The sequence below is a fragment of the Nuphar pumila genome, chromosome 8 (assembly GCF_984573655.1).
Source record: "Nuphar pumila chromosome 8, dmNupPumi1.hap1.1, whole genome shotgun sequence".
NCBI classification, from domain to species: Eukaryota; Viridiplantae; Streptophyta; class Magnoliopsida; order Nymphaeales; family Nymphaeaceae; genus Nuphar; species Nuphar pumila.
The window spans coordinates 127,712,140-127,734,240 of NC_143256.1; the positions used below are offsets into that span (position 1 = coordinate 127,712,140).

The 22,101-nt window shown below is 38.6% G+C and overlaps 3 protein-coding genes across 9 annotated transcripts; all 3 read left to right on the forward strand.

Moving 5' to 3' along the window:
- The first annotated feature begins 1,263 nt into the window (after nt 1–1,263).
- On the forward strand, nt 1,264–5,217 carry LOC149830722 (myosin-binding protein 7-like). Of its 2 annotated transcripts, none has more exons than XM_090015911.1 (4): nt 1,264–1,522; nt 2,306–3,966; nt 4,917–4,963; nt 5,046–5,217. In XM_090015911.1, the coding sequence occupies exons 2-4, from the start codon at nt 2,380–2,382 to the stop codon at nt 5,146–5,148; spliced, it is 1,737 nt and encodes a 578-aa protein (XP_089872037.1). In that variant the 5' UTR covers nt 1,264–1,522; nt 2,306–2,379; the 3' UTR covers nt 5,149–5,217. The 2 variants fall into 2 exon arrangements, with proteins under 2 accessions (XP_089872037.1, XP_089872038.1); XM_090015912.1 differs by lacking the exon at nt 1,264–1,522 and adding an exon at nt 2,041–2,154.
- A 5,230-nt stretch (nt 5,218–10,447) lies between these two features.
- Nucleotides 10,448–17,669, forward strand: LOC149830723 (eukaryotic translation initiation factor 2 subunit gamma-like). 6 transcript variants are annotated; one of them, XM_090016741.1, is made up of 10 exons: nt 10,448–10,578; nt 10,695–10,779; nt 11,039–11,152; nt 11,997–12,058; nt 13,401–13,513; nt 13,599–13,701; nt 15,520–15,747; nt 15,862–16,080; nt 16,493–16,753; nt 17,133–17,669. In XM_090016741.1, the coding sequence occupies exons 3-10, from the start codon at nt 11,047–11,049 to the stop codon at nt 17,433–17,435; spliced, it is 1,395 nt and encodes a 464-aa protein (XP_089872867.1). In that variant the 5' UTR covers nt 10,448–10,578; nt 10,695–10,779; nt 11,039–11,046; the 3' UTR covers nt 17,436–17,669. The 6 variants fall into 6 exon arrangements, with proteins under 6 accessions (XP_089872867.1, XP_089872865.1, XP_089872866.1 ...); XM_090016739.1 differs by having other exon boundaries at nt 11,042–11,152; XM_090016740.1 differs by lacking the exon at nt 10,695–10,779 and having other exon boundaries at nt 10,455–10,578.
- A 1,608-nt stretch (nt 17,670–19,277) lies between these two features.
- Nucleotides 19,278–21,134, forward strand: LOC149830724 (pentatricopeptide repeat-containing protein At5g06540-like). Its single transcript, XM_090015520.1, has one exon. It carries the CDS (start codon nt 19,278–19,280, stop codon nt 21,132–21,134), a length of 1,857 nt encoding a protein of 618 aa, XP_089871646.1.
- The last annotated feature ends 967 nt before the right edge of the window (nt 21,135–22,101 follow it).

Genomic DNA, 22,101 nt, shown 5'->3' on the forward strand with positions numbered 1-22,101 from the left:
ATAACATTTTAATATATAAATTATTATTGAGACATGATATAAAATATTAAAACTACGAATTACATTAAAACTAATGCTGCACGTGTCAGCACGCCGTTCGTGTTTATCAAGACACGTACGTTACGTTAAGTGGCGTGTCATTGTGTCATGGGCACTCCCTGTATGAAGGAAAGGTATTTTGATTAATTAGTAGGGCGAATTTAAATTTCTCTGCGCTGATCTATAAAAATAAAAAGATAAAAAACCGTCCCTCGTTTAGTTTGTTTGCGGTCACGTCGAAGTGGGACCCACACGAATAAAAGGTTTAAATAAAGGGCGCCAGCGACGAACACAAACACCTTCAACTTCCCACTCAAACCGCCCTCGCGGATCCCTCGTAATAAAGAGAAAAATAAAAGCGTCCCAATTTCTATATAATTATCAGTATTATATAAAATAAAAATTCCTTTTACTCCTCAATATTTTAAAAAATTTCTTGAGAACGCCTTTTTATTTCTATCTTGCTTTTCAAGCCATAGCGTGTGCATTGCATCCCGTATTCTTCTTTTCGTACATGTCCCACCTTAATTTTCAATATCAATTTAGACAATAAAAAATGATATCATGTCACAAATAATTAAATGACCTTGTTTAACACTGTGGATTAGATGTTTAACACTCGAGCTTTGAAGTTGATCATAAAGAGGAACTTGTCTAAACAAGACCCAACTAGATCTCAAATGTGAACTTGGTCACAACTATTGCATGGTTTGGATCACTTACGCCCGGCCAAGGTCCAATATGATGTTCGATGCCAACTGATGTCATGCACTCTGTTCATAACAAAATCTTCGCTAGGAAAATCTTGTTCTAAATTGATCAAATATATTTTTTTTAAGAAAAAATTTCGGTAAAATATCGACATATAAAAAATTGAAAAATTTAGATATCAAAGTTAAAACGTAAAAATAGATAAATTATAAAGAAAAATGTAAACGTATAAAAAGATTAAAAATGTGTTTTTATAGCATTAATATAGTGAATGCAATGCTTTAAAACAAGTGATAATTTTATATTGGCATATCATTGCGATACAATGGGAGGCGTGTGAAAAGTAATCTCGAATTAAAACCATAGATAGGAGTCTTTTCGCGAATTTTTGGATAGCGAGTGGCTGTTAAAAAAATTGAAAGACTAAAAGGGGAAATCAGAAAAAAAAACAGAAACTAAATCGACCAGCGAAACTCGGATCATTATGTTTTCCCCTAAAAAAAAAATTTGTTTTGCCTCTGTAGGGTTCCCGGCGTAACGTTTTCCTCCGAGGTCCTCGGAAGGCTTGCAAAGAGATTTCCCGACTCAATTTCCGCCGGAGTCCTCTTCCCGGAAATCCAAGCAGAGGCCGGAATTCTCACTCTCTTATAATTTCCGATTCATTGCAGCCGGAGGAGGAGTTGGAGGCGCCCATTGATGAGCCGTTTCCCGTCGGTTTTGGCGGGAACGGCGCGAAGTGAGGCGGATTCCGTTCGTTCGATTTTCCGACCAGGTACGCGTTTCTGGTTGTCTGAAATTTCCAATCAGAGGGTTGTTTTTTGAGGTGCCAGAGATTCTGTTTCTTCCGAGATCGAATTTGAGAACTTTGAGCTAGAAAATTCGGACATCGGAACCAGACCGTGTTTTTGACGTGAAATTTTACGTTTTATTTTGTGGAGTTCATGAAGCATTTTTTCAGGTCGTTCTATGCGTTGGGTTTGAATTTGATCGTTTTGAGCTAGGATTGCCGTAAACAATTGTGGATAAAAGTGTGATTTTGTGCTTTTTCATGTTTTATTGGTTGTGATTTTTTTTATGTCATTTTTATAGAAAATAGTGCAGAAGATCGATACATTGAGGCGTAAATGAGTTTGCAATCGACAAGGAGGGAAATATTTAGGGTTTCCAAAAAAGTTTGATTTTCTCGCTTTCTTTTTTTGTTGTTCTTTGAGCGCAATAATTGAAGTTTTAGCATTGAAATTCGTCGGAAATTCGGTGGGGACAGTTTGAAGGTTTTGTTCCGAAAGGCGTAATGAAAATTATTATTGAAGTTCATTCCTCATTACTAATGGAATCGAAATTCCTTCTGGATTTATCAGAATATCTTTTCAACGTGGACCCGAGTCCATTTTGAATGGTTCAAAAGTACGTAAGGAAATATAAATGGTTTTATTAGCGATCCTTTAAAACGGAATTTTTTTCTCCTTTTAGTGGAATTCAGATGAATTTGCTATTTGAATTTGATGTGACTGAGCTGAAATTGATGACTTTTTTTTTTCTCCCTTTTTTGTTTCAGTACATTTTAACTGAACAGCGGCTGGTCGATGTTTGATCGCTGAGATATAAGAACGTCAAAATTCATTCTGGGGCATGGATTTAGAAACTCATTCTACAGACTCCTTGACAAAATGTTGTAGTTGTAGTTATTCTGTTGGTAGCAGTGAATGGTTTCGCTCTGTGAAGAGGAAGGTTGAACAGATAGACGAACTGCCAGGCCGTAGAGGAGATTTGATGGATGATCCTGTTTTTTTTTCAGTTGCTCGGGTTGAGATAGAGAATGAGTGCATGGCTTTGAGGGAAACGGTTAACAGCCAGCAGCAATCAATTCAGGAACTTTACGTTGAGTTGGAAGAAGAAAGGAATGCATCATCTACTGCTGCAAATGAGGCCATGTCAATGATCTTGCGCCTGCAGAGAGAGAAGGCTGAGATTCAGATGGAAGCTCGGCAGTTTAAGCGGATTGCAGAGGAGAAAATGGCTCATGATCAGCAGGAGCTGTTGACCATGGAGGAATTGTTGTATAAGAAAGAGCAGATCATACAGTCACTAAATTGTGAGGTACAGGCTTACAAGCATAGGTTGATGAGTTTTGGGTTTGATCAATTTGATTTTGAGGATGTTAAGTTGAGTGAAGGTTCTTTCACAGGTCGGTATAACCGAACTAGGAGTATGGGGGAGAAGTGGGAAAATACAGATTGGCATGAACCCGAAGAATCAAATAGGTATATGTATTCAGATGATACTCCTTCAGGCCGTGGGCAGAAGCCTAATCCTTTTGAATACCCTCCTTTAAGATGCAGCTTGAATGGGATTCAAGAGTTTCAAGAATATGATGATCCATTAGACCTCGAGAAAAATGCTTCAGGTGAAACTCCTTGTAACCGGGAGAATCTTCAGAATTTGGAGTACAGGATTTACCAACTGGAGCAATTGGATGGGAAATGCAATAATGGAAAGAATCTTCATGAGAAAGGAACATTCAGTCCTTCTCCTCGAAGATCAAGACATGCTAGAACCTTTTCTGCAGATAGCACCAGCACCTATTCCTGTTTGATCAAGGAAGCACGGCAAGAATGTATTGTGGAAAACATTTCTATATCAGGTCCAAGTGGGAACTCAAAAAGGGCCGAGGAGTATTCTAACACTGAGGACTATAATTATTATAGGAATTGGGGTAATGCATCTGATTTTGCTGATGATACTAGTGATAGAATATATACTATTGATTCTATTCATGGTGCACCTGGTTCTAAGCAAACGTTTGTGGATGAAAATGGAAGTTGGGTGGGGGAACCACTTCCACAAAGAAACAAGGCTGAGAGTACTATTTGTTACATGGCTGATGGGAGCTTTCGGACTCCGCGACCTGATGATGGTGCTTTTGGTTCTAAATCTCAGTTTGGGAAACCTGATGAATATATAGCCACCCCTAGAGGTTCATTGAACAGGATCAATATGGGAGATGGGGATGTTAAAAAGCTGTATTTGAGGCTTCAGGCACTTGAGGCCGACAGGGAGTCAATGAGGCAAGCAATTATGTCCATGCAGACAGATAAAGCTCAACTAATATTGCTGAAAGAGATAGCTCAGCAGCTATGTAAAGAGCTAATACCGGAAAAGAAGATAGTGAAGAAGCTATCCTCAACTGGAAACTTTTCATTTATGTCTGTGTTGAAGGTAACCTTATTAGTTATTAATTTATTTCGTCTCCATTGATAGTTTGCTGGAGATATGCATTATTCAATGTTTTTTTCTCGCTCATATTTATGCATCACTGCAGTTTGTTTTTGTGGAATACCTTTTTTTCCCTTTCTCAATTGTTTCAAAGTTCAAACCTTTGATTTGTCTAATGCCACCTCTGTACCTCTGATGACTTTCTCCAGTTCTCCTCTTGGGTTAGTGTTCAAGTACATGGAGTTGGAAAATATACTGACAATAGACATCTACGTGTTTTGTACGGAAGTAAATATTGCACATTTTGGGATCTTACTTTCTAGCCTCAATATGTGGACTATAAAGTTCAAAGGAACTGCATATTTACATGGGCATCTTGGTACCTGTTTTGGGGTAGATCAGTTAGAGTGATTACCAAATCTGACCTTCCAGAATATGATAAAATCATGGGTGCTTAACCCCCCTGCTTCTTCTATAAAAAAAAGGAATATGCTAGGATCTGGAGCGGCTTGTTAAACCATTGAAGTTCATTCTTTTGGTTTTTAGTTTTTACTGGTCCTGCACGTTACTTTACACCATCATCCTGGTTATTATACTTGTGCATCACTACTGTAATTGCGTGCATTTCCTTTCATTATTTTGGTTTGTGTTTGAAACATCTGGAATTGTGAAGCTGTGTTTTTATGAAGTTTTAAGCAGTTTCTTTTTTTCTTCCTCCCTTTCTATTTTTTTTCCTTTCTGTTAAAAAAAGGAAGAAACTGTTATCCTTTATTGTCCTTGCAACAACCTTTGATTCATGTTTGAATATGGGTGGTACAATTGGAGCTCTGAAAATTGTTGTTTTTCTGTTCACTTCTGTTTATGGTCTTTATGCTTATAGATATTGAATATTTCTAGGACTTTTTGATAGTGAGCTTACTCTATTTCTTTTCTTCTGCTTTTTTGTTTTTCAGTGCATTGTGTCATTTATTTTTCGTAGAAAGAAATCACGGACAACCAAGTAAGTACCGATTCTTTGATTTATTTACTTTCTGGAAACTCATATGCTACCAGGTGGTTACAATGTTTCCCTCTCTTTTCAGATACCCATTTGGTCCAATGGGAGACAATGTGGGTCTTCTATTACTTTTAGATAGGTCCCCACAGTTTAGACGCTGGAGATGCATCACAAGAGCAAAAGCATGAAGGAATACTTCAAGTTGTTTTGAAATTCTGATGACGCGTTATGGTTGGTGAAAGGTTATACATTCAAAATATACAGTTGGTCAAGAGTTGACGTTCAAACACAAAGCTACAGTTCTGATTTGATTGTTTTAGCACCATGGCTTTGCATCTTTTGTGAGGGTTAATGAGTTTTTCATGGTGATAATGAGAATAAGAAGATTATGTACATTTGAAATTGTCATTTGTATATTTTCCTTCTGACAGTCTGGAGAAATGTCTCCAATGTGTGAATTCATGCTTTCTTCATGTATATTCAGCCTTTCAAGCTTGTTCACATGATTCCACTGAAGCAGTGCTTAGGGGTGAACAGTTTCTATGAAAAGAATGTGTAAATCATCTTTGCTTGTAGGGGTTTCACCAACTTGTGTAGACTGATTTTTAGTAAGCAGTCGCTATTTCTGTATCTTAGAGGTAGTTATATTTTAATTTTTCATGACTATGCTAGTGAACATGAATCTACATTTTGAAAGAATTGATACAATGTATAAATACATATTTTTTACTGTTTTTTAGAATAATATTGGAGAACCCAATCATGTTCTCTATTTGTAGCATCTAGAAGACAAAAAGCATTGCTTAGGCCATGCATGTTAATCATCTGAATTGATTCATGTTCTATAATGCTATTATGTGTTAAATTTTATTTTTTCTCATGAATTTATATTTGATGATTAAGAACTCAAACATCCATCTGGTTTTGTCTTGTATGTGCTGGATTGACCCAATGTGATTACTATTTATGGAAATCTGTTTCACATAATACAGATTGAAGCAAACCAGTCTTTGCCTAGTCCAGAAATCTGAAAGATAATTGAGGGAACACTGAAGCTAAAAATGCAGAGCCAAGAAAGGATAGTGGAAGAGGGAGATAGAGCTATAGTTGATTTGTTGTCGTCGGGTTTCTGTGTAAACTACTTGGTTGAATGACAGAGCGAGCGAGGAAACCATTTTCAACAGAAATTTTGAGCATTACCTCGTTATTGATGATGGTGAGAAAATCATTACAGCAACCATACACATTGTAGTTACTAAATCACCCGAGGCACAATCATAAAACTATGGGGCTGGAGGACAATTGACTCTGCATGATCTACACAAGTTAATGGCTTAAGCCTGACTTGGAAAGAACAAGTTCAGGTCGAGTTACTTGAGGTCAGGCTTCATAGGGTGTTCTGAAAAGTTCTTGGTTTTGGAGACAGAGAATTCAATAGATAGGTTTGTGATATTGCAAAGATTCACTTGTACGACCAACGGGGGGCTCCGCGTGGTTGGTAGGAGCTGTCAGTCTACGTCTCCCTGTGGTGGGACAGTGCAGGTTCAAAACCCCAGTGGTACGATTGAATACTAACTGGTGGGGGTCTGCCTAACCCCATCTTGCCTTTAAAAAAAAAAAAGATTCACTTGTACGTGTATGTGATGATGTTTTCCCTAACGATGATGCTTGATAGATGCTTTATTTGCCAATATTTTTTATAATTTACAAGTTCATGCAATATATTGTTCCATGACATCTTTGAAGTGGTAATAGATGTCGCTGTTGGAATGACAATTTGGTGGTTCTGTAGTTGTCTTTGCAGTCTGTGATCACTTCTTTTTTTTTTTAAAAGTCTAGCTGGGGTTGGACAAACCCCTACCAGTTACACAATTCTTCCATTGGGTTTTAAACATGCAACGTAGCTGCTCCCACCAGAGAAGCAGAGCCCCTGTTGGTTATTGATCACTTCTTTTATTACCCTGTTGCTGCATACATTATATTGACACAAGTCTGCATCTTGTTGTTGATATTGTTGATCACTTTAGTTGTCGAGTTTCTTTTTCTTCATGGCTTCTAAACAGCTTGATGTCCAGTCTCCTTTTCAAAGCTCTGATACCATGCTAAGAAAACAGTATCAAAGGGATAGGAAAATAATTTTTATGAAAGGTTACATTAACTTGATCACAATAACTCAACTATCCTTGATTCTAGGATAGGATTTGGAAACCTCTATTTTTTATCCTATGAAAAGGAAATAAGTTACAAAAAATGACAAAGGTAAAGATAAAATTGTACAAGTGTACAGGTTTACCGAGTGGTAAATCAAATCATTTTGATTGGAAATCCTACTTTTCAACGGGTGGGGTATATACTTTATCTAAAAGTAAGTTTGGTTGTAGATTTATACAAAAATTTGAATCGCATAATGAAATCCCAACTCAAGTTATTGGACCGCAATTTGGGGGGCATTGAGAGACAACCTCAATCTCAAGGCCATAGAGATTGGCTTGAGGCATGTTAGAGTTGATGAGTCGGCCGGTTTGGGTTCACATATTTCTTGAAGGATCTAGAGAGGATGAGAAAAGTAATATCCACCTCAAGAAGAATTGCCAAAAAAGAGAAGAGTCTAGCTCAAAGAAGGTTACCAAGAGAGAAGAGTCTATCTCAAGGAAGGTTATCAAAGCTTTCTAAAGTTCAGCATAATAAATAAATAAAAGATTCATCTCCTAATTATGTAAAATCGCCAAAAGAAATGTTTGAAAAGGACTGTACCACTGTGATAAGTTTATATATATATATATATAGTGGAAACCTATCTCAGTAAAAACGTTGAGGGAGAGAGAGACATTCGTGGGTGTAAGGTAACACTGAACCACATAAAAAATCTTTTGTTTCCTTTGTCATTTTTGTGTGTTCGTGCTTTGGGCGGTTATCCTTCCACTCAGAAACATGGGGAAAAAATGGGTATTAAGTGCTTAGTTGCCTGAAGAGAATTTAGCCAATGTAATACCAAGCAGTTTCGTAATTGTCGGCTTAGGCTTACAAGGGGTGGTTTTGTTTGAGATTAATTCATTAAAATGTGAATTAGCATGAGCACTTTGGCTTTGTTTGAGAACTGGCAGTTGCAATGGGAGTTTGTGAATTTAGTAATTAAGAACAACCAAACTACCTTGTAGTAGATGTGAGGCTGGTAAGCGTGCTGAATGAACCAAGCTTTTGGCTCATTCTTGTGGCGAGTCAAACCGAGTTTGAGCTCATAATAAGCCTGAGTTAAATGAGCCGAGTTTGAGCTGGCTCGTTTGTAGAAAAAACAAATTGTTTTAAAGCTGTTCTAAAATATGTTTCTTACTACCTAACAAGCTTCTAAGAGTGGAGTTTAGTCGAGTCGAACCAAGTACCTATTGTTCATATTCAGCTTACCGAGCTCATTTTACAAGTTTGAGCAATCTCTTACGAGCTGAACATGAGCGGCTCCGTTTATTTCCCAGCCCTAAGTTGACATTTGGAAGCTACCAGCTGGGATGAGAGTTTATGCATGTGGGGAAGGAAATGAGATTGTGCTTGCACCAAATCCTGGATTTGGTAACTGACACCTCTAGAGGTGTAGCCTGGTAGCTTTCAGGTGCCACTTTTCTAAATGCTTTAACTTCCCTCAACTGCCAGTTTCCAAACAAAAGCATAGAGAAAATGTAAATCTCTTAAAAGTATGTTATCGAGTGCTCTTAGATTTTTGACATTGACATGGAATGAAGCATGATAAGTAGGGCTTGTAAACCAGACAAAGCAGTTTAGATCTCCGGTTCTCACACAAAACCCAAATTAGTTTTTTCTTTTTTAGGCAAAAACTCAAAGGATGCGTTTGAATCTTTCGGATCTCAGACCAGAGATCTGTAGGTCTAATATCGTGGATCTCTATTCCAATACCCCTCCTATTGAACTAGAAACCTACAAATTTGAGGGCTTCTTAGGTTAAATGAGATTTTCAGATTCGTTGGACCTGAGATTTCTTGTTTGAAAAAGAGTCAGATCAAGGTCTGGGGTTTGTGTTTTAATCTGCGTGTCCATGGATCTTCAAATCCAAGGCAGTACTCAAACACCTCATAAAAGAACAAAGGACACGGGTGTTATTAAAAATAAAAACATATTTTTATTGATTTAAAATTAAAAAATTATCCCTTTTTTTAAAAGAAAAAAATTGTGTCCTTGTGCCCTATGTTTCCCACAAAGTTTGGAACTTGCAAGTCAAAACATGTGTAGCCACTTATGTGTCTCAAATACCTTATTACTGTTTTTTCTTTATATTTACACAGATAAACCACTCCCAGGAGTTGAAAAATATTACTGTGCCAATTAGAACGTGACACCTGTTAAAATAATATTAAAATGATTATTCAGCTTTGCCTGCTGTACTTACGATCGTTGTCATGGCAGCGTAAAACTACGTGGGTTTACCCCCAAGGGAGTCATACCTTATTACTTCATTCCTCAAAAAAAAAAAAAAAAAAAAAATCTTAATTCTCTCTTACTTGGAAACCTAGTGACAATATCATGCTAATTTCAAATAAAAAAAACGCAAAATAAAGCGGCATCATTTTTTCAATAGTTTCAATGTTTAAAATATATAAATACAAATTATACAATTAATAAATCATGACATCTTCGTTTTTATTGAAATATCACTTCTTCATTGCGATACATAGCTTTTTATTCCTAAAATTCTGAAAGACGTCCATTTTTAGTTTATTGCACGTGTTTAATTTTGTACTATGTATTTATTATTTGTAAAGCTGTTTATCCCTTGAGAGGCCCTTCTCAATAAAAGTGAGAGGGAACATAAATTTTTATAGAAATCGAAAAATGAGTCTTTGTAAATACTCCTCACCGGAGAGTCACTTGTCAGAGAGAGGCAGTCCGTGACCATTTCATCAACCAGGTGATCGATACAAACTGATCGGGTATGATAGGATACCGGATTTGAATCCGAATGTTATTTTGGATATGGGTTTCCACAAAGGATCTGCCTAACTGGACTATTCTTGGATTATGATCAGATTTGAATCAGTATATTAGGTTGGATCTAATTCGGATACAGATCAAAATCTGATCTGATTGGCTCTTCTTTTCCTCTTATATATATATATATATATATATATAAAGACCTTGCTTTTAATGATTTTATTACTGGATCCCCTATAACCACATATTTTGGATCCGAATGCAATCCTACCTCATTGGATATGGTTCGGATGCAGACTCAGTTTCAGGTCTACTGTGCTTATTTCGGATATGGAATCGGAACTATCATGATCCGGATCGAATCTGATCCATTTGCGCCCCTGCCATTTACCCTCTTCTCCCCTCCCTCTTTCTGTCGTTGACTAGCTAGCTTAAATGCTTGATCGTGTCTTTTATGAAAATCAATAGGGGTAGTATCATACTTTCTGACGCCAAGCGCTAAAACCTCGCTTTCGTCTTGTGCCTCACTTCTTCCTCTTCTCTCTCTCTCTCGTCTCTTCTCCGCCGGAGCTGTTTCTTTTCGTTCGGAGAGAGTGGTCGCGCCTCTTCTTCATCTCCTCCGTCGTCTTATCTGCCCGAATTCTGATATTCTCTGCGGACTCCGTTTGCCTGAATCAGAGGTATGGACTTCCTTCCCTTTTCGGTTTTTTTCTCCCGCCCATTTTCCCATCCATTTTGGTTATGTATTAAAGAATCTCATCGGTTTGTTTTTCTCCTTTCTTCGATCGTTTTTTAGGGTTTCCTGGAATCAGAAACAATACTTTAAAGGTCTTTTGGCCGCAGAAAACAAGCGATTGAACGATTTCTAGGGTTTTTACCTGGTGAAGTTTGCAGAGATGATTTATATTTCTTAGGTTTATTCAATTGTAGGATTTGTTTCTGAGGGGTTCAATGTACATCGCTCAATCGCTAGGGCTTTTTTTTTTTTTTAAACTTCTTGTGAATTTGCTTAAGTTTATTTTCTTGTGTTTCTTCTGATGGGAGATGTGCTTATTTCTGTGAAAGTTGGGACTTTTTAGTCTTTTGCTGAACTATTTTTGGTTTTTTTCGTTGATATGAGTGTTGAGTTCTTTCCTGCAGTAGGCAAGATGTCGCGGAAGGGGTTAATGGAGCAGGACCTGAGTAAGCTTGATGTGACAAAATTACATCCGCTCTCGCCTGAAGTAATTTCGCGTCAAGCTACGATCAACATAGGTCGGTGTCTGCTTTGGTGCTCCTTGCTTGTTGAAATAAATTTGTACTCATCTATTGGTGGTATTGAAATGTATTTGGCATGAAGGTTCAGATTAGCGAACTACTGTTTGGATTGAACTAGGTGATTGTTTATGATAGATTAGTGTATTGATCGACTTACTGTTTATGTTTATTCTTATGATATGTCTTTGGAAATGATTCACATGGCGAGTTTTGTTATATAGTTTTCGTTTGGGATGGTATGGTGGAATTTATCTATGTTTTGGCTTCTAAATTGAAGGCGATAACAGTACTATTTTGTTTGTTGACAATTGTTTCTAGGTTACTGGACCATATTTAAGCTATCATAATTGCTGATCTGATTCTCGTCCAACTCTTTTCCATGAAGTCTCATGGTTGCTAAGAATGCCTCTTCCCATCGATTTTCCAAAATATAATTAATTAGTTATGTTTTTCTGCTAACTGTCTTAAAAAAACTGTTTGTTTGCATGCCCTCAACCTTTTCAGCTTGTCTTCTGCATTATGGTCATTTATCACATTGTACCTGTGGTGAATTTGGCTTATTAAATGGCATCTCTTGAAGCTACTTTGCATGTAAAACTATTACCGAGTCACTTGAAGCACTGTAAATTTGTTTACTTGAAGTGTAGAGGTTCTTGATCTATAAACGGAAGAAATTTGAAAAACTTTTGATTTTCATTTGGATGCCTTTCATCCTTTGTCACGGTCCTGAATATAGCCCATTTTGTTCTTATGAAAGATGTGTTTGTTAGCTTCATGCTTTTCGTAGTTATGTTCCCATCACATTGTACCTGTGTTGAGTCTTCGATGATTCAATTGTCAGGTACAATTGGGCATGTGGCACATGGGAAGTCGACTGTTGTTAAAGCAATATCTGGTGTGCAGGTGATATGCTCCCCTAAGTTCAAATCTTTTCCATATTTTTTCTGGTTTTCCCCTTTTCATCAATAATTCTTCTGCTTGAGTCATTAATATTCTTCGAAGTATTCTTTGAGATCATGGGAAGGATTTACAGGGCTTTTTTCTTGTTCATTCCTTATGGAGCCATTTATACATGAACCTGTCTAGCTTTATATCTATAGGGGAAGACTTCCCCAACCACCCAAAAAGAAAAGGAGAAGATACTTCAATCACATCTTTTTTCTTTTCCCCTTCCTGATGATTTCATCTAGCAATTGCCATAGTTTGAAAACTTGCCAAGTCAACTCGATGACTCTGCTCGATTCGGCCTATTTCGCAGCATTTGCACAAGGCTGGGCCAAGTTCGCTGAGTTTTCATATGACTCAGCCATGACTCAGCTGAGTCACAACTTATGACTCGGCCAAGGCATATATGTGTATGTTTTATATAATGGGTACATGTTAACAACTTGACATAGTAAAACATTCATATCAGAACTTTATGTATGCGTGTATGTTATAAAGCTTATACACACATACACATGCACACACTATGTACACACACATACATATATGTTTATTATATATATACATGTAATTAGCTATATATCTATAAGTATAAAAGTTGTCATGACAGCTGTCACCTAGTTGACCTGGCTTGAGTTGATGCTTGCTGAGTTGATTCCTGAGTCGCTTGGTTTACCTTCAAAGGTTGGCTTTAAAAGGTTTTATCTTGAAGGCCACTTATCTCATTGCTCAATATGAATATGAATTTTGAAAAAGATGCTATCTCTATTGCTAAAATTAAAAAGAATTGCATGTTTATGTTAAAATATATATTTGTACATACATACATATATATGTATTGTTCTATATGATTGTAATAGGCAATACCCACTAGGCATATTTTTGTCCTTTCACACCGTGTAATAGGTTGTTCCCTTTAGGGGCACATGTGTCTTTTCTTTTTCTTTTTTCATAAGGGATTTTTGGTCTTTTGACCAAATAGAGCTGTTGGGAGCTCCGATCGGCTCTATTAAACTCTCTTGTTGTATATAAAGGGGATCTCCCCCCTTCTCTCATTTTATGCTTTTTCAAGCATTCTTTGTCAATAAGATTTTTTATTTTTTACTCGTGTTTCAAGCCCATAAGTGGCTCTTTTATATGTGATCTTGTATTGGCCTATAAGTGGTCATTGTACTCTTGTGTTATTGTGTTCTTGTAAGCCCATAAGAGGCATCTACTTGTGCCTTTGTATTTCATTACTGTTTGAAGTCGTTCATTGTTTTTGGTGTATCTGCTGATTTTGGAATTGCTTTGTCTTTAGACTGTTCGCTTTAAGAATGAACTCGAGCGTAATATCACCATTAAGCTGGGGTATGCTAATGCCAAGATATACAAATGTGAAGATGAGCGCTGCCCTCGGCCAATGTGCTATAAGTATGCTATTCAAGGGTTGTTTGCATTTCCGTCATGTTATTTTGATATCTGGATGACATAACTTCCTATTTGATTTCCTATACAGGGCTTATGGAAGTGGGAAGGAAGACAGTCCTTTATGTGATGTTCTTGGATTCGAGAATTGTAGGATGAAGCTTTTGAGGCATGTTTCATTTGTGGACTGTCCTGTAGGTTCATTTATCTGATCTCTTATTTGGATAAAGCATTTTCTGGTATTCCTGTTAGCAATCCAGCTGTGAATCTGTGTTTTGTTTCTTTTATACACCTATTTTTGTTGGTGTTTGAGGCATTTGCATGGCTTTTAGCCACATAGAGCATGCCATTGAAATTCAACTACTTTTATAAACTTTTCCATATGACAGGTTTTGATATTAAGAACCTTCTCATGAGCTAGAGTTGGTTTTCTTTTCTCTCACCTTGGCTTGTTTAAGTCATACATAAAATTACTAAAACTTGAGATGGAAAACAATTTGCAAAATGATTAGCATTGACCAAACACTCCCAACTTACCTCAGATTGCCAATCAATTGTGCCCATTAGTTTTATATGCAAAGCAGTTGTAATCATTATTTCGTATGATCAATTTAATTCCATTAGACCATCCTTGATCTTATTTTCGTGACTCTCAGTACATAAGAATGATTCTTCCACCCTCTTGGGTTCTCTGCCTTTCAATTTTCAAATTAGTGAAAGTGACTCCAACAATAATTGAAGATTATCCGAATCGAATCATGTTTCCTTTTTCTCTTATGAGCTCTTGATTGGTAATGATTCTTTGATTTATTTATGATCAAATCATCCGCTCAGAATTGATTGTCTATGCCTACTTAATGCATTTTTCAATATATCTGGTTTATTATCTACTTTTCTTCTCATGATCTTCTATCTACTAGTTGGAATTTTCATTTTCGCAAGGACCCCTTAGATGCTCGGAGCATTAATCCTTTAGCTTGCTTAACCTGTTTGTATCACTCATTACTATCTGTGCTAGGTTGCCATTGTGTATTATAACTTATGGGCTTGAAACATCAGTGCATCAAGTATGTAGTGTGCAAGCTGGAGGATATGTGGAGCATGGATGCATCATGTCATTCATTGGTCGCATATTATTACTTAAGGTAGAGGTTGTCAAGCTTGCAACATAATCTATCCTTAGCTCTCATTTGCTAAGAGAGTGAGTTTTCTGATGGTCTCTAGCTGTGATGGCTGTTGTGCTTATTTGCTAGGTTGCCCAAATACTGCTATTCATGAATAGGAATTCTGGACGATATAGGCCTCATAACTCGAGGATAAGATTTGTTCAGTCAAGACCTATGTCGCCTGGGTGCGGGTGCGGGTGCAGGTACGGGTACGACACGGCAATTCCAAAAAATGGGGGTACAGGGACACGGCTATATATATATATATATCACATAAATTCAAAATAAACTGAATATAATCTAAATATATATGCTATATCTAAAATATATATTATATACTGAAAGTATAAAGTTATAAACTGAAAATATAATCATAAATTATAAATTAAATACAAACTTGTATGTATGGAGTGTAAAATGGCGTGTCCAGGTGTTGACGCCTGTCGACACGGGTGCAGAGGGCAAAATGGAGTGTCCGTGTGACATAGGTCAAGACCTAAAATAGAGAACCGAGTAATGATTGTAACTTTCCATTTGAGCTGCTCATCTTAATGAAAAAGTTGTGCAATATTTCCATGTCTTATTTTCTGTTGCCAGTGATGAACAATCATTTGATTTCATTACTCGCTACCTTTTCTTAATTTTGAGGCTTCTGTTTATTTTTTATTTCAATTATCAACAATTATGCATTTGAATTTGACATAAGCATCATTTTCGCATGTGATACTTTCATGATAGACCGTCTCAGTGTTGAAATCCTTTTAGGAGAACATACTGATGATGTTTTCAACCTACCCTTTGTGGTTCTAAGTTCTTTTAATAATTATTTTTTTCTATACAAAACAGGGACATGACATTCTTATGGCTACAATGCTTAATGGGGCTGCCATCATGGATGGAGCATTGCTTCTAATTGCAAGCAATGAAAGCTGTCCTCAACCCCAGACTTCCGAGCATCTTGCTGCTGTTGAAATTATGCGTCTCCAGCACATTATCATTCTACAAAACAAAATTGATCTTGTACAAGAAAGTGTGTCCATGAATCAGTATGAAGCAATCCGGAAGTTTATCCAGGTCAGTTATCTTGTATAATGTTAAAGGCTGCCGCCTTTGACGACAATTTTTTTTTCTTTCTAGTTTTGGGTTGGGGTTCGGATCAAACAGTAAGTTTTTCTCTTGAATCTGCAGGGCACCGTTGCAGATGGAGCACCTGTTGTGCCTATATCTGCACAACTGAAATACAACATCGATGTGGTTTGTGAGTACATAGTGAAAAAAATCCCAATCCCTGATAGGAACTTCGTTGCACCACCAAATATGATTGTGATTCGGTCATTTGATGTGAATAAGCCTGGGTCTGAAGTTGATGAAATAAAAGGAGGGGTTGCTGGTGGAAGCATTCTAAGGGTATGTCTGCTTCCATGAATTCAAGCTTGAGTTGTGATCAAGTGAGGGTTTCACTTGTTTTTTTTTTCAGCTCTCGATTAGTGCCTATAACTATTTTAAAACTCTTCAACTGTATTTTTATGTTTAAAGTTCAAAATTTTCTGTCCAAAAATTTGGACCTGGAGAGATCTTATCACCAATCAATATACCGTTGGTTTTCACGGGCTATGCTGCTTGTTACCAAGCAGTTATAGAGACAAATTTGCCTAACCAATTTCATTGTTAGAGCTTCTATTAAATGGGGATGAAATTTTGGGCTTTATTGATGTGTATGCAGATCTGATGCGTGCCAGGGGTGGTGGCTCTTCTAGTTTCTTTCAACTTGCTGCTTAGTTTGACATTTTCCATAAGCCACGGTTATGTTATGTTGCAGGGGGTTTTAAAGGTGAATCAATATATTGAAGTTCGTCCAGGGATCGTAGTGAAAGATGAAAATGGAAATATGAGATGTACACCTATATACTCCAGAATAGTTTCTTTGTATGCTGAGCAGAATGAGCTACAGTTTGCTGTTCCAGGTGGCCTTATTGGGGTTGGCACCACAATGGACCCCACATTGACACGCGCTGATAGGTTGGTTGGGCAGGTTCTTGGGGAGGTCGGATCACTCCCTGAAGTTTATGTGGAGCTTGAGGTAAGGGCACTTTGAAGATGCATTTGAGTTTCCTTGCCCTGAAGTTTCTAGTAATTTCTAAAATCCTGTAAAAGCATGCTGAAATTTAGTGTTCCTTCCCATAATCTTTTAAAGCTCTTGCCAATTTCATCTGAATTTTTTTTTGAAGAATATTTCATCTGGAAATTTTACATGCTAGTAGAAAAACCTCTGGTTTAAACTCCTCATCTGTTTTCTTTTCTCTTGTTTGGGGGTTAGACATTAGAATATGTGCCTTGGTGATTAAATCATGGTTTCCAGATAGTTGGGGTGATCATCTTTTTCATTTTGTCTTTTAAAGTTGTTAGTGTTTGTGGTTTTATTGATTTCTGGGGTTGATCTCTCCTGGATACGTTTCAAGGTAAACTTCTTCCTTCTTCGGCGGTTGCTGGGAGTCAGGACAAAGGGCTCTGAGAAGCAAGGGAAGGTGGCCAAACTGGCTAAGGGTGAGATTCTAATGCTCAACATTGGCTCCATGTCTGCTGGTGCTCGTGTAATTGCCGTGAAGAATGATCTTGCCAAGTTGCTGCTCACGGCGCCTGTCTGCACCAGCAAAGGTGAGAAGGTGGCCCTAAGCCGTCGTGTAGAGAAGCACTGGCGCCTTATTGGATGGGGCCAGATCCAGGCGGGCCTTACACTCGACGTCCCTTCTTGCCCCATCTAAAGAATAAAGTTAAAACCACAAAGTTTTGTTCATCAATTTACAGAGGAGCAGAGATGTGGGCTGGCAGACAACTGCTGGGAACGATTTTTTTGAGGTGGAGGAGAAAACCTGGCTTAATTTACTTGCGACATGTTATGTGCTTGCACAAAAGCCTTTTACTTCATTGGTATAAGTTGAGATTGTTGTATTCTTTATATTGAATTTTTAGTATTGTTAGAGAATTTGCGTGCTAATCATCTATGATGTTTCTACGAGTTGTACTGGTCGTGCTGTCAGAGGGAATTTGAAAGTTGCCGGAAACTTCATGTAGTGGTGGGCATTGGGTCCAGCAGTCTGTCAGACTAAGCCGACCAACCCACCTTCACCCAGGTTTGGTCAGGGTTTCATGGCCTGACCTGCTAGGCTCGAGACTAAACTTGGCCCATTTTTTTATTGCACGTTTTTGTTTGTTCTTTGTTTTGCTTTAAAGGGCCTTGTGTTGCGATGTTGGTTTGGGTTTCTTACTTTCCACAGTTGCCTGCAATCGGCTGCCGGTAGACACCTCTTTTCCTTATTTTAACCTTCCAGTCCTCAACCGATTAGCAAAGGTTTGTGTTTGTTCTTTCCTCCTTTTTTTCCCTTCTTCCGTTCCTCTACTTTTTCTTCTTTTTAACCTTTCTTCCCTTCCCCTGGCCCCTACTCACTTTTCGTCTTCCTGCCGTCTGCGTTCCCAGTCTAATGAGCCAAACAGGGTTTACATTTGGGCCCTATGTATGCCATGAGTTGTGATGATCAGGCCTGGCAATGACGTCTATCTTGTTTTCTTCATCAGTGTCTAAAGTTGGCGCTTGAACTTCATGTCGTTCAACCACAGGGAGGAAACTCTATTTATGTTTTTTTTCACCGATGAAGAGGAAACTCTATATTAACTTTCAGAAGTTCACATGGTCAATCTATAGGACTGAACCGTTTCGACAATGGTGGCCTGAAAAGGTAGCAATGTGTCGGGCCTCACTCTGGCCATTTGTAAGGTTCTTTTGCTGTGTATCTTTACAAGGATTTTCCCTCATTGAAGGGTCCCAAGTCCACCAGCTTCTAAAGATTGTGACTTGCGAGTCTGGGAACCGGTAAGACTTTGTATTAGTTTTAGCAAAAAGCTTCACGATGTCAGTTTTCTCTCATCACCAAGGCGGATGATTCATGAATTGAAAGCACCATTCATACCTTGAACCCACCATTCATGATAGCTTTCCTGGGCAACAATGGAAACGACAAAGAAAAGGGATGTAGGTGTAAAGCTGTATGACGACGCAGCTGAACACCATTCATACCTCGAAGCCACCAATTTGACAATTTCTTTCCATTGTTGGTCAAATGTAGAGCGACAAAGCTTATAGGATCACATGACCACCCTGCGTCCCTGCTCATGACCGGACAGGGACGTCACTTTCACAGCTGTTTTATCAGCTTGCATTCATGGAGGATTGTGGATTATGGGTTTTAAAACTTGGTCATCCTATACGACCACAGCACCTGCTTCAAGACAGCCTTGAGATCTAGTAGCCGATCAAAGCCTATTAGTTTCCACACAAACTGTTAGGAAATGCACCACCAACATCATCATCAGCTCGTCCGGTATGACCTACACGTCGGGATCCAGCCATTTGTTTATATGCAACCACACTTGATGCGTGCATGATGGAAACAGAGAAGCACCAAAACCATCTACATAGGATCATTGAGGCTTCAATGTTGATGTAGAATCACGCAGGGTCACACACAGCAAACCACTCGTCACAAAAAAAAAATGTTGGATTTCTTCATAATTAAAATTTCTTCTCTGTCGTTCAATTCATCTTCACCATGGCCGCGACCACTTCAGTTTCCAGAATTCTCAAACTAAAGAATCCAAAACTCTCCGTGCTAGAGACCTGTTCCAGCCTCAGACATCTAAAGAGAATACATGCCCATATGATCAGAACTGGTCTCATGGATGACACATTTTCTGTCAGCCGATTGCTCGCCTTCTGTGCAATCCATGAGAATGGCTGTTTAGATTATGCAAATCGGATTTTCTCGCAGATCAAGGGCCCAAATGTCTTCATATACAATGCCATGATCAGAGGACATGCTTCCGGAAAGAACCCAGAATTTTCGCTCCGGTTCTACGGCCAGCTGCTGAAACAAGGCCTACAGCCAGACAACCTCACGTTCCCATTCTTGGTTAAGTCGTGCACCCATCTCCAGTCTCTGAAAAGAGGGAGGGAAGCTCATGCCCAAGTGATCAAATACGGCTTTGAGTTGGATGTCTATGCCCAGAACTCTCTGGTCCATATGTATGCTTCATGTGGTGGTCTAGAAACAGCACATCAACTGTTTGAGAAAATTCAGCAATTAGATGTAGTCTCTTGGAGCTCGATGATTGCTGGCTACAACAGATGCGGCGACGTGGAATCAGCAAGGGATTTGTTCAACAAAATGCCTGAGAGGAATGTGGTCACATGGAGCATAATGATTGCAGGATATGCTCACAATGGCTGCTTCGATATGGCATTGGATCTGTTCCAGCAACTCCAAGATGAGACCGTGCGTGCAAATGAGGCAGTCATGGTTAGTGTGATCTCCTCATGTGCGCATCTTGGAGCTCTCGAGCAAGGCAAGAAAGCCCATGATTATGTGATCAGGAACAACCTTACTGTCACTCTGAATCTTGGGACTGCTCTTGTGGACATGTATGCAAGATGTGGGTGCATTGACAGAGCATTGCAAGTGTTTCATGAGATGCCTGAGCAGGATGTTCTGAGTTGGACGACCATGCTGGCTGGTCTAGCAATGCACGGCCATGCAAGAAGATCAATTGAGTACTTCTACGAGATGCTGAAAGCTGGTTTGAAACCAAGGGATGTCACGTTCACAGCTGTTTTATCAGCTTGCAGTCATGGAGGATTGGTTGAGAAAGGTTTCAAACTTTTCCGAATCATGAAGAGGGAATATGGTATTGAGCCAGGGTTGGAGCATTATGGATGCATGGTGGATCTGCTCGGACGGGCAGGAAAGCTAGAGGAAGCTGAAAGTTTTATACGCAGGATGCCAGTTGAGCCCAGTGTACCTGTTTGGGGAGCTCTGCTTGGGGCTTGCCGAATTCACAGGAATGCAGAAATGGGGGAGAGAGTTGGTAAAATATTAATCAAATTGACACCTAATCATAGTGGATACTATGTGTTGTTATCAAACATATATGCTCGTGCAAACCAGTGGGATGATGTAATGGAATTGAGAGAGAAGATGAAGGAAATCGGGGTGAAGAAATCACCAGGTTTTAGCCTGATTGAACTCAATGGTGTGGTGCATCGGTTCACGATTGGTGATGATTCTCATCCAGGCATTGAAAAGATTAAGGCAATGTGGGAGGAAATAGTCAGAAGAATACGAGCTGCTGGATACGTAGGGGACACATCAGACGTGCTGTTTGATATAGATGAGGAGGAAAAAGAGAGTGCGCTCTTTAGGCACAGTGAAAAGCTTGCAATAGCATTTGGTCTGTTGAACTCAGGCCCTGGGACATCCATCCGGATTGTGAAGAACCTCCGTGTGTGTGAGGACTGCCATACAGCATCCAAGTTTGTCTCAAAGGTCTTTGAGAGAGAGATGATTGTGAGAGATAGAAACAGGTTTCACCATTTCAAGGATGGAATCTGTTCCTGTATGGATTATTGGTGAATCCGATCAAGGCATCCAGATAGCAAAGTGCGTGTGTGGTTCTTCATTGAAAGAATGTAATTTGGACCCATCTTTTCATGTAATTTTCATAGGAAATTGCTGAGTTGACATCCCTTTCCTCCCCTTTCTAGAATGAAAGAAAGTCCAAGCATCATAGTGGGAAAATGCCATGCTAGCACAAGTGGGTCTCAGTTTTTTCCACCACCACCTTTTTAATGTTAAATCCCTTCATTCGCCCTCGTATCAAAAGAACTTTCATGAGAAGGCTGAGCTGACTGGAGCTTTTAGAAAGTCATGCCCTTTTCCATGAAAGGCCATTTTCTTTCATGGGAATGAAAAAAACAGGCCCTTAGTGAATTGCTACCACCATATAAACCCGCTAATGAATTTGCAGGAAGCAAGGCACTCAGTTTTACCCATTGAAATTTCTGTTTGATTGATTAGTCCAATTATGATATCACTATGAAGCTAATGTCTGATGTGTGAAACTAAGAAAAGAACCCGCAAAGTATCGCCTACCCAAAATCAATCATGAAAAGATAGGGTTCCTCCCTCATGTTAAACCATAATACAATTTTTTCTACCAGCTAACAATGACGCCTTGCTAGTCCTTTCTTGCCATCCTTCCCGATGTGAAAGTTATCGCTTTACCTCTTAAAATATTCAAGATGAAAGAGACTTTCTTTCATAGGAAATAGGGTCTCGCTAAAGATATAATGGGACCCACATAATAGATGTAAAAAAGCAGCTTTCCTGTTCATACTATTTTCCCTCCAAAGTGGCCCTTTCAAAGGAAAGTGGCTTCCTTTGAGCGGGAGTGTAACAAACACCCCATCAATGTTACTTGAGTATCACTACACGACATGTTGGCAATTAATTTAACCATTGTCAATGTTCCCCCCTGACCTACTTTGTACAATTGTGTTCGTTTTGTTTTGGTTGAGTCATAATGTAAGTGTTGAGTCAC

What these genes read in the sequence shown, in the direction of transcription:
- LOC149830722 (XM_090015911.1), top strand. Translation starts at nt 2,380, where the DNA reads ATGGATTTAGAAACTCATTCTACAGACTCCTTGACAAAATGTTGTAGT. An exon ending in CATTTATGTCTGTGTTGAAG is followed by an intron (nt 3,967 to 4,916) that starts GTAACCTTATTA and finishes TTTGTTTTTCAG; the next exon opens with TGCATTGTGTCATTTATTTT. An exon ending in AAGAAATCACGGACAACCAA is followed by an intron (nt 4,964 to 5,045) that starts GTAAGTACCGAT and finishes CTCTCTTTTCAG; the next exon opens with ATACCCATTTGGTCCAATGG.
- LOC149830723 (XM_090016738.1), top strand. Translation starts at nt 11,014, where the DNA reads ATGAGTGTTGAGTTCTTTCCTGCAGTAGGCAAGATGTCGCGGAAGGGG. An exon ending in CTGGTGGAAGCATTCTAAGG is followed by an intron (nt 16,081 to 16,492) that starts GTATGTCTGCTT and finishes GTTATGTTGCAG; the next exon opens with GGGGTTTTAAAGGTGAATCA. An exon ending in AAGTTTATGTGGAGCTTGAG is followed by an intron (nt 16,754 to 17,132) that starts GTAAGGGCACTT and finishes ATACGTTTCAAG; the next exon opens with GTAAACTTCTTCCTTCTTCG.
- LOC149830724 (XM_090015520.1), top strand. Translation starts at nt 19,278, where the DNA reads ATGGCCGCGACCACTTCAGTTTCCAGAATTCTCAAACTAAAGAATCCA.